Source organism: Frankliniella occidentalis, unplaced genomic scaffold (assembly GCF_000697945.3).
Source record: "Frankliniella occidentalis isolate FOCC.00 unplaced genomic scaffold, Focc_3.1 Scaffold94, whole genome shotgun sequence".
Taxonomy (NCBI): Eukaryota; Metazoa; Arthropoda; class Insecta; order Thysanoptera; family Thripidae; genus Frankliniella; species Frankliniella occidentalis.
Window position 1 is genome coordinate 259,981 of NW_026267223.1, and position 11,606 is coordinate 271,586.

The following is an 11,606-nucleotide window of genomic DNA, read 5'->3' on the forward strand; positions in this document are numbered from 1 at the left end:
ATACTAGAAATCCATATGGAATTTAAAGCTGGGTACACGCGACAAAAAGCTTGATGATTACCATTCCTCTTTCACTTACGGTGTAATTAATTAACCCTCCTCCCTTTTGTTCTTTACTCTTCCATCTTCAACATCTTCTCCCAATTCCTTCACCCCTCCTTCACCTCTTAATCTTTTCTTCTTCTTGTTCCCTTTTCTCTCTCTCTTTCTTTATCTCCTCTGACCTCAAGAGACCGCGGGAACGCCGCAGTGAGTCTTGAGTGAAAGCTTTCCTACCTAGGTGGTAAAACACCGCGATGAAAAATATATTAGGATGTCTTATAAAATTTGCTGACGTGGGTATTACTGTTACTGTAACTGTCAGAAATTGCCTCTAAAAACAATGGAAAATGTCTGAAATTTCTTCTTTTCAATTGTTTTTGCACACGATCGGATAAAAACAGTCGAAGGCTTCTGATGTTTTGTCATTTTCCTCCCGTTTCCAACATAAAAATTCCGCATTGTTCAGTGCGTTGGGAGTCGCCCTTTGTTCTCTCGCTGTCTGTGTGCATCTCTTTTGCTGTCGCTTTCTCTACTTTGCTGCCGCCATTCCCTCCCCCTCACATCTCCATTTTTCCCGTCATAGTGCCGCATTACCTCCCGTCAAAATAAGGCGCTGTTAATTAAAGTCTCCAGAGCCTGTCCTTCCCGTGTGATGCTAACAGCAGAGTTAAGTCAGCGCGGAGCGCTCAGACCCTTTTAGATGGCACCTCGAGTGCGAAGGACCCAACCGAACGAGGGAGGGCAGAGTCGTGCCGAGAGAGATAAAACTGCTGGTGCACTGGTACAAGTTAAAAACGTTCTGTAATAGAATGCACGAAAAATAATACATTCCATATTTATAGTTCATTATTTAAATATCGCTGCACTTATTTGGCATTTTTTTGTGTGTCACTTAAGTCCTTCACACTCTGAATGTCCGCAGCCCCATCTCTTTTCGATTCCTTGTTCCTGTCCACTCTAAATGAAAAGGGACGTTTTTGACCCTAATAAGGGAACGTTTTCGTCCACATCCAGATTGAATGCAATTTTTTCCCTAAAACTGGACAAATTGTGTGAAGATTTACACAGTTTGTCCACCTTTAGAAACAAAGTTGCGTGCAAAGTTTAATGCATTCAATCTGGATGTGCACAAATACGGTTTTTTATTGGGAACATAATTGGTAGTATTGTCCCGTTACATTTCGAGTGTCTCTCCTCTCTTTCTGTCGTCTTTGTCCTTCATCAATGCTAAACATCCCCCAGCTGGTGTCTCCTGCGCGCAACGAGAAGCCCTGTAAGCCGACCCAGACAACCCCAGACGCATCGCCCGGCGGACAGACGAACAAAACAATTACTTAGAAGAGTCAGCCGTTGGGGCTGGTGGCGTGGTCGAGATAATGCCGAGGGAAGGGCCGCGCACCACGCCGAACAGCTCTGATTGTGGGGCGTGGCGAACCGTGAAATTCTCTTCTACCGCAAAAAGACAAACTTATTAAGGGTATCATTGACCTAACTCTTCTCTGTCTCTCCTACCCTTTCCCCCGTCGCCTCCCCTTCCACCTCGAATCCCATCTTTTCCCCTTTAGCCAACCGCTTCTTGGACTTGGTTCCTTGTGAAAACAGGAAACATCGACTTACAGAAAATGGATTGAACTAGTTGAAATTTTAAGTGGCTTCATTGACTGGGTTGGCCTTAACATGAATCGTTGAAATGAAATCAGGTACAGATAACTGATTTCTCTTGTTGGGTTCTTGAGGGACGTTCTAAAGCTAAAGAAAATACTAATCTGCATTCTGTAAATTGCATATTTGCTTGCTTCTAAAATATATATTTTTTATTTTTTTTAATGCAAATTAGTCCCTTGCAAGTTGCTAAACCAAATCCGGCAAAAAAGAGTCTTCTTGGGGACGAACATAGTCCCTTTACATGTGTGGGCAACGGCAATCTTCACCTCAAAGTAGGCCTAGTGCGGTACTCACACGACGATGTGGTAGAAAATGGAGGGCAGCCCGCGCGGTCGCTCGAGGAAGTTGTAGACGCGGCTCTGTAGGCGGCGGTACCGGGCGTCCCGCCGGGTGCTCGCGCGGTAGTTGAGCGGCTTACCCAGGAGGGACATCCGGGGCTGCTGCAGCCGGCCGCGCCCGCGCCGCGTCAGGCTGTGAACAATGACAGAAAATCGACTTTGCAGTTATTTGTTTAATTGAAATTAAAAGCCTCCTAACCAAGTGCCACCAGTATTGATTCAATATTTCACACATGCCTGAACATCTTCACTGGTAAAACAAGTGTTTAATGTTAAACGCCAAGTGTGCATTTTCTCAACACAGTGTGGTGTTTAACTAGGGTACACGTCAGTTGGTGTTTTAACTTTAAACACTTCCGAAAAGTATAGCAGCTGCACGCCATATGGTTTCTATCCATTTGTGAATATCAGTGTACAGAATCGTAACGTTTACAAAACGTTTAAAATGTGCACACCACGCAAGAGTACAACTTGAGCCAAACACCATGTTATGTTTAAAATCACAACTTAAACACGTTGGTGTTTAAATTATGCACACTTGTCTTATCAGTGTTGTAATACGCAAAACGTTTGCGCGATAGTCTTTGAAAAATCTTGGTGGGTTGGTGCGCAGGCCAGAATTTGTTCGTGTCGAGGTATTTAGTTACTGTCTCATTTGTTTTGCACTTGAACTCATACTACACTACAAATATTTTGTGATTTTCCAATACGATACGAAGCAACTGTGAAATCACAACACTTCTTTGTAGTCAAAAATGGTGCATTTTCCTATCTTACTAGGAAATAGTTTGTGAACCAATCGTAACTTCTGAAGTTATCAATTTTTGACAACGAAGAAGAGTTGTGATTTCACAAAGAGTTCTGGCAACTTTTTTCACTGCGAATTCTTCGTGAAGTTGTGATTTTTTTAAACAGTGTATACACTGTATCTTTACACTGAATATGCAGGAGTCACACGCGTAGTTCTTTTGGTAGAGTGACCCAGGAGTGCCCCGCTATGATACCCAAAAACGTTTTAAGTGTCTAGCTTTTCTTCTTCGAGTGGAACAGCCTCAGTTCGTTTACAATTTTCATCAACCCACTGGGTAGCGCTTTTAAGCTGGGGGACGGGCTAAATACAATTCTTTATGCGACATCTCTTTTAATATGCGAAAAAATGAATTAGTGTGCTTGAGGGACTGTTAAAACGCAGCAGGTCAAAGTTTCTTCTTTACCTTGTCGACCCCTTGTTTACACAGGGGTCCAGCTAATTAAGGAGCGAGCAGGGGGCACGCGTCTCTGGCGCGGAGTCACAGTGAAAACGGGGGCGGGGGCCGGCCAAGGTGACACTCTATATACTCTGCTTGTGACGCCCCGGGGCGTGGGCGGTGCGGGGGCAGAACCGCGGCTGACCTTGACACTGCGTGTAAGATTCTGTCCTGGTGTGCCCGCGGTGCGCTCCTCCGCCCCGAGTGGCTAGCTACGCAGGGCCGCCTCGGAGAGGGAACGCATTCCGGTCGAATGTATGGGGCCGACGTCTGTCTGGGCTGGCGGGGCCGGGCAGGGCGCACTCTGGCTTGGGGTGGTGACACGTTTCGGCAGTTTAGGCCACACGTTTGCACCGTCCTTGGCGGGCTGAGCTGCGTGGCCAGTTTGCTGACAGGAAATCAATGTGGTTTTGGCGTGGCGTGGCGCCGTGCTGGCCCGGCCTCCTGAGGTACGTGTCGGACTGCAAATCAAATAACAGTCGTAACACGCCTGTGTTTATGGTGAAGGCAAAAAAAGGGGTGGGGTGCTTTGATTTGTTGCAGAAATCACAAATTGTAATCGCACTCCTAGAAGCCTACACAAAGTCACTAATTTACAAGTTGCGAAGGAATTGAGTTTGCAATTACAAGACCTTGCAAGGATCCTTCTCAAATTGCCAAGGGTTTGGCTTTGAAGTAACTGTTTTACAATTTACAAAGGCAATTGTTTTTAAATTACGAAGCATTCATTATCTTCACATTAATTCTACACGGCGAAACCACGCAAGCTTTATTGTAGAGGCTAGTTTTCTTATATAGATTAATTTGGCGGTAGGAATTTCCGAAATTTATTTAAAAGTTATTATTATATTTCTGACGTACCTTGATGATTTTATAATACATGCGCCTAAGACAATCAATCTCCCTCTTCACTTCAGTGCATATCTTCCTTAGTGCCTGCGCTTATCATGGCTAAAAAGGTTTTGCCGCAGCATCACGGAGGTGATTTCTTCTCACCTCGTGTCGTAACGAAGTGTTGGCGCCGCCGTGGCAGACGAGGCGTGGGTGAAATATCAGGATCAAACGGATGTTTAATGTATTTTGTGAATGGCTCGAGAGCCCGCCGCTCCTCGCTGGAATTATTCAACAGCAGTCGACGTTTATTAATCTCTCTAGAGCGGCGCCTTCTAGTTCTTTTTATTTTTCCTTTTGATATAGAGATTTATTGCTGAATAACTTGCTGTCGCAGACGTGTTGTAACCGCCTCATACACCCCGCGCAGTTCTTTGTTCCGATTGGTAATGCTTTCCCCGTTCTCTTCCGTCGGATCGAAACAGAGACTGACAATATGAACGATCGTTTGGTCGCTGATTAGGTTTTGCCCTGCTCCTGTTAACCTAGATTTTGTCTCTTCGCGAGACGACGGGTTTTGCTGATGGTCAAAAAGTTAAATCAGCAGATTGTCTGAGCACATTTTGAAGTATACGAAGTATACAAATTGGCTTTTTTAATCCTAGATTTTCAATCTGCTTTAATGCAAACTGACCAGTCTGTGTTGACGAAACGCACACTTTCTGATTGTGACAGTGGGCATCATAGCTCGGTATATTGATTTAACAGTGTGTATGCCTCCATGCTCACGTTTACGTTTTTACCCTGTTATTTTAATTTATGTGGTGTTACATTGGTTTACTTGCAAACACTGTCACTTTCGTTAAATCTTGACGTAACATTCTATTTAACGTGACTAAGCTAAAGTCACTCGGAAAATTATGTGACATTGGGGGGCGAGAATGTGAAAGTTTTCACAGATAAGGGGATGTGACGTTACATGAACTGAATAACGACAGCGTACCTGCTGAACATAACCCAAACATTAGCTTGGAGTACACACTGATGAATCAGTGCACTGATATAATAGTGTACCACTGTACAATCCTCACCGTCGAGTTCTCAGACTGTGCGGAAACTGATTCATCAGGATTGCTGAGCGGCGTCGCATTGCTGAGCTCCTTTCGGCTAGCCGAGCCCCGTACTGATTTCTTTCTTGTGACCTCTGGTGCGGTGCGGCCCCTGTGTACGCAATGCAGAGGGAGGAATAAGGTCACCTGGTCATGCAAGAGTCAAAGTGCGTGACGAGGGCGGGGGTTGGGCGGCGCACAGAGTTGTACGAGGACGTGGCGTGTTCACAGCTGACTGCACCAGATCAGGGGACGGGCGGAAAGGCAACTGAGTTCTCAGACTGGAGTTCGGTACCACCGATGCGGCGGTACAAACTACAACTCCGCATGGAATCTGTAGCAAATCATTCGCGTGTAAGGCCGAGCAAGATCAGAACACACACCGTCAGTATTCGTGCCTCGCTGGATGGATTTGGGTACCGGATGAGTGGGTCTAGCAAGGGCTCACATCCAGTCCAGTAACGTGCCCTAGGGATGGTGTACTCCCCCTGGAGTACACCATCCCTAGGGTCAATGTACTCCGCCACCCCTTGAGGTGGGGGAGTACAACTGTCCTAGGGATGGTGTACTCAGGGGGGTCCCTGGGCCCGGGAGTACTATGTCTCGTTGACACCGGCAAGTTCCAACTTTCCAACGTATCTTTCTAAATATTTGTCGGAAATTAGCAGGTACATTGGAGCTTCCTACTCTGTCAAAGTTGAACAACATTTTATTTTCTTCACAGCAAATATTTTCCCGGGAAGTTCCGGTCGGATCCGGGAAGTACGTTTCCTGGTTGCTGCAAATATTATAACATGCATAGATATGACGAAAAATAGCATCCGGGAAATTGCTCTCCGGATTCAACCGGGAAGTTCCTGGAAAATTACTAGCTGTGATTCTAATGCGTAAACTATATTTTTAAAAGAACAGCGAGGTCAGTAGAACAACAACGACCATCGCTTAACACGGTTGTCGCTCTATTAATAACGGAGGTAGTCAAATGACAACGCAATCATGGTTTGAATTAGAAACAAACGTTTTTTTTTCACCTACGACATTGTTCTTAGTCAACAAGACAGTCATTGCATTACACGTTTTGCAGAGTTGCTTGAGTTGCCTAAAGAAAGGTGTGCAAAGAACCAACATTGCATCCTGAAATTTGACACAAAGTTTCAATGAATGACATTATTTGAATCTTTTGACCGCTTCTTAAATTTTGCAGACTTACTTGACTTCGAGATGGGGTTATAACCCCAAAGCCGAGCTCGGCATCGTCAGAAGTTTACTTTTTGATGTGCTATTTAGCGTAGTTTTGGCGCATAAGGTAGCTAGAGTTTTCAGTGTGTTCGTTTTCCAGCCCACCGGTGCTCTGTCCTGCTCTGGCCCATGCCGCCGCTCCCCCTGTTTCCTCATACCTCACTATCCTCTCAACTCATCCGTTTGATGGTCCGTCGGTGGAGTGGATGGTAGCGACCCGGCGCGCCGAGTTAAGTGGGCGGGGAAAAACGCACTGGGGGGAGGGGGCCTCTCACCTGATTTCACCTCGTCATGGAGGATCCCTGGCATCGCTTGTCAAAAGAGGGAGTGGGGGGGGGGCGGAGGGAGATAGGGATAAGGAGACGGACTTGGAACAGGAAAAGCATTAATCTCTTGTTCGTGCGGTTCCACCTTCAACCCGCTCTCACATTGTATCATTTGTCTCGCTTTCTCCCTGTCTTCCCTTTTTGTTTTGCTTCTTGTTGTTGTCTGTCCGTTATTATTGTAGTGCTCTTGTCGTTCTTCTCCGGCCGTGCAGGTTTCTGTGATAAGCCCTAAAGCTACCTCTCTTCTCTCTCTCTCTCTCTCTCGCTTTCTCTGTTACTCTTTATCTCTATCTCTCCATCTCACACACGCACACACACTGGCTCGCACCGCACGCGTCACATGGGAGTGCCATTTACCGGGCTGGAGCCACACTGTAATCGCTCCCGCCGTTCGGGTGCCCCATCACCATCAACGTCCGCATCGTCACCGCTGCACCCCTCCGCGTGGCCTCTCCACCCCCCACCTCCCTGCCGTGACGTCACGCCGCTGCAGTGACGTCACAGGTGCTGCAGTTTCCTGGTGGAGGGGAGGGGCTTGACGGACGAACGCGGAGCGAAAGTGAGCGACGGCCGAGCAGAGTTGAAGGGGGTGGAGGGGGAGATTGTAGGGGTGACCTTTGCCCCGAGTAATGGCGATGGGTACTGCCCTCATTACCCCGCCCCCTCCCCCTCTTTTACCCCTACCTCTCGAAAAGTGGGGTGGAGGGGCAGTAAGTAGGGGAGAAGGAGGGAGGGGGGGCTCAGGTGGTGCGGTCTAGCCACGGCGGCAGGGCAAAGGCCAGGGACGTTCGCGGTCTACCCAAAATCCCCCCAGCACACCCCCTACCCCTGCCGTCGCCGCTCTGTTCCACCCCCTCCCTCTACCTGGCCACCTCCCCCGCACTGCTTCCGCTGCCTCCACCTCCACTTCCGGTCGGCCTTAAGCATTGACCCCACCTGCATATGCTTCTTGCCCGCCCCCCTCCCTCCTCGCCTGCCGCTCCCCTCACCGCTGGCTTTGCAAAGCCCCGCCAGACCCTCACACGCCACCGTCCTCTACATAAACGTTCATCAGGACACATTTCCACCTGCAGTGTTCTGCTTAGGGCGCGGAATATGTTTGTGTACACGCGCAGGCCCATACGTCACGCAACCCCGCGTCAGACATATACTCCGACATTTATACGCAACTTCTCTTTTTCGTACCTGCAAAGACGCTTGACTGTCGAACCTTGCGTCGTGGGGAAATGGCTAGGCTTGTGGAACGGAAAGGCGGGAAGGGGGGTAGGGATTGGCGAAGGGGAGAGGGCACCTCAACGGGTAACGAAGCAAGCCCTCTGTGAAGTTTCTCCTCTGCCCTGGCCCGTCCCCTTCCTCTTTCCTCGTCTCTCTCTCCAACTAATGGGGTTGCCCCACCCCACCCTGCTCCACAACACCCCGCTCGCGGTGGTTGAAGAAGTAGGCGCTCGTCCTCAACACGTGGGACGCGTTTTTCGTTGCGCTGAAATGAGCTCCGGGCAAACTTCGGGCTGAAGGGACGAGCACCGCTAGCAAGTGCTGGTGGGATTGGGACCCACACCATTTACTGCAAGCTGTAACTCAGGTGAGTGTGGGTGTGTGTGGAGGGGATGGTAGGTGGCCCCTTCCCCACCCAACCCTATGGGCCGTCACCACAACTTTATTCTCATTAACTTTTAACCCGACCACTATAGCTCTATTTCCTTCCTATTCCTACACTTCAAGGACTATATTTCTGTGAAATTACGACGGTTGAGGATAGTGCTGTCATCAGGTGGGCGGACGCAAACGAGCAAAGTCCGCAAATTTGCACGGTTAAAAAAAAATTGTTGTAAATTTGAACACATTTGATGTTAAGTTTGATAGCAACAAATGTTGTTAAAAAACAAAACATGTTGTAATCCAACAACATTCACAACATTTTCTGAAACAAATTTTCATTTCAAAGCAGTGGATATTTACTTCCGCCTGCACCAAAAGTTTGCAATAAAACAAACATGTTCGTTCTGTAACGATACGTAAGAAACATTTCTTGCTATGAAACTTTACAACGGTTTTGTTGTAGTGTTACCACATGGTGAAACGTACGAATCATTGTTATGGACCACTGCGAGCAAAATAGAGGGAATTTTCACAAAGTGTGAGATGATTTTACAACTTTTTTTAACAGCCTGTTGGTCGTTGGACTTTGCGCCTACTTAAGAAGAAAGAAGAATTAGTAGTTAGAGGCAAGATAGTTATTTTGCAGAGAGGATAGCTGCCTGCTGGAGCCAACCGGGCCGTCTGCGACACACCTAATAAATGATGAGAACAAACCGGTTTGCTCCAGGCTCCAGCAGCTACATCTTCGCTCTGTTAACTAAAGCTCATGTCTGTGGCAACCAGCTATCATAGCTATTTCAGGTTGTTTAATCCCATACTAACTCTGTTAGATATGACGACTATCTATTTTTTCATGTGGCGCGCTTGTCCTCTACAGGGCAGTGCACAATTAATATGGTGCTGAGCAAAACTATTCTGCACCTGGATCACAACCCAACCAGTCTGCCTTACAACAAAAGCTGCCCTAACACGCACCTTCACACAATAATTCTGCCGAGGCTGATCTTTTCCGTCGTCATGTTCTAAAAGAGAAATAGTTTGGACATGTCTACTACGACGAATATTTGTTGATCTTCATCAACTCGTCCTAACTGGTTTTGGAATAAACGTCGTCCAGTTCGGCTGCTAGATCCAAAATTCACGCAGTTTAGCTGCTCGTTCCAAGTTTCACGCAGTTCACCCGCTAGATCCAAGACTCGCGCAGCGAAGAACTGTGTGGATCTCGTATAGAGTGGCTGAATAACTGCGTGGATCACGGATCTAGCTGTCGAACTGCGTGTGCGTGGATTTCGGATCCAGCTGCTGAATAACTGGGTGCCTTATATTCCAAAAGTATCGATTTCAGTGTACGAGGAGTGTACAAAGTGAGAAACTAAGTATGCAACTATATTTCGCTCCTGCAAGTGACCTCGGTGTGACCCAAGCAGCTTTTGGTGTCAGCTGCAGTATCCCCCCCCCCCCCTTCCACAATGTAGGTAAATCAACAGGTGCGATGTGACCTGAAGGGAGTGAAAAGAGGAGGGGGGGGGGTGGCTGCACCACGCTAGCACTGCGTTGGGTCGTGTCAGACACGCGAGGCAAGTGGCGCACCGGGAGTTAAACGGGAGAAAAAGCGTCAGAAAGAAACAGAAAGTGAGGGAGGGGGTTTGTTGTACATCCCGGGGGTTGTCGACTGGGTATAGAGGATGAAGGGGAAAGAAGGGGGGGGGGTTAATTAATCGCGGTCGCGAGGACAACACGGCAGGTCTAAAGCGGCCCGCTGGGGGGAGAATTAATATCACCCCGCAGCTTTTTGTTTATAGAATAAAACACGGACTGCGTCATGGAGTCCCCGGGCTGGGCTACGATGATGTGGCTGTCGTGGAGGTAGTAAAGTACTAACGCTTGCTAGTTACTCAGCTGAATTGGGGCCCACTTGTAAGTGTATCACTCCTTTAAACATTAAACACTCCTTCGATGCCCAGTAAATGACCATTAAGGCACAGGCAGTGTTGCAAAATTAATTAATCATGGACCTCCTGTGCCCATTTCTATCGTTTAGTTTACAATATTTGTGACTAATGAGATACATTTTGATATTAGTTAGGGGCAAAGTAATCTCTTTTTATGTTATCAAGACTATACCATTAAAAGTATTGCTGAAGCAGCAAAAATTTTTAAATGACCTGCCATTCTTTAAAGCGTCTATGATAACAGCAAACATTTTTCTGTTTCGGCAAATGTTGACCTGGTAGCAAACCGCTCACTAAATTTCCCAACGCACACTTCTGATATAGCAAACACACGTACGTATACTTTAGAAATGAAGCACTGCTTTGCACGGTGCCAAAAATCCTTTCAAGCTGACAATGTTTTGTACAATGAAAACCATCGTCATAAATTTACAATAGTATATTTTATAATCAATATTTCCAAAGTAACTTGTAAAATGTATGACACCCCTAATTTGCTCGTCGAGTAATTCCAAGTCGATGTAGAGCTTGTAATTTTACAATTTTAAATTGTAATTACGACACGAATCAAGGCCAAATATCCCGTGAAACCTACAACTATTCTTAATACAGTAGTGCACTACAAACGCGTGAAAATACTGAGTAGGAATTACCGTGAGTGTTTGCAAATGTAACAATCTGTTTTACCAGAGTTCTCAAGGGCCGTTGTCTATGTTGCGCTGCGTCCTCCTCTTCGTTCTGTTGGCGCGAGGTCGCGGGTTAGGAGTGCGGTGGCGACGGGTAGCAACAAGGCTATCGTGTTATTCGCGGCCGCTGGGCAACCCTTCTGACAGCTTAACCAGCACTCCGCCCGCTACCGGGTTTGAACGTCACTATATCTCGTATGGTGGGCCGACGCGCACCACTGGAGGTGGCTGCGGGAGCGCGGGCCGGAGCGCGGCTTGGGCGGGGGCGGGAGTGGGAGCGGGAGCCGGAGCGGGGGCGGGGCGGGAGAGGACAAATGGAATTCTCCGCCACCCCCTTCCGAGTCTCTCATCCCTCTCAGCCTGCCCTATCTTTACAACACGCCTTGTGTGACGTTGCTCGTACGGTCGCGCCAGCCCCGGGCAACGACGGCAGGCGGGGGGAGGGAAGGGATACAAGACAGGGGGTGCAAATACCCTGAGGGTGTGAATCCGAGCATGCTGCCTTTTCTCTCCTCGTTCGAATGCGTATCGTACACATGCTTTATTCACTGCTTCCCCCCCTCCCCGTCCCC

At 47.7% G+C, this 11,606-nt stretch overlaps 1 protein-coding gene and 1 long non-coding RNA gene across 19 annotated transcripts in view; one reads left to right on the top strand and one right to left on the bottom strand.

Annotated features, from left to right (window-relative positions):
• LOC127749798 (uncharacterized) overlaps positions 1-11,606 on the top strand; it is a 210,102-nt gene that overhangs the window by 64,886 nt on the left and 133,610 nt on the right. The gene's annotated exons all lie outside the window — the stretch shown is intronic.
• LOC113218380 (potassium voltage-gated channel subfamily KQT member 1-like) overlaps positions 1-11,606 on the bottom strand; it is a 188,648-nt gene that overhangs the window by 44,674 nt on the left and 132,368 nt on the right. For all 18 annotated transcript variants that reach the window (XR_008011360.1, XM_052269492.1, XM_052269499.1 and 15 more), the window contains one exon: positions 2,002-2,178. Coding sequence is in view for 17 of the 18 variants with exons in the window: in XM_052269492.1 (XP_052125452.1) it covers positions 2,002-2,178 (177 nt within the window). In the remaining variant the exon portion in view is untranslated. The remainder of the gene's footprint in view (positions 1-2,001; positions 2,179-11,606) is intronic.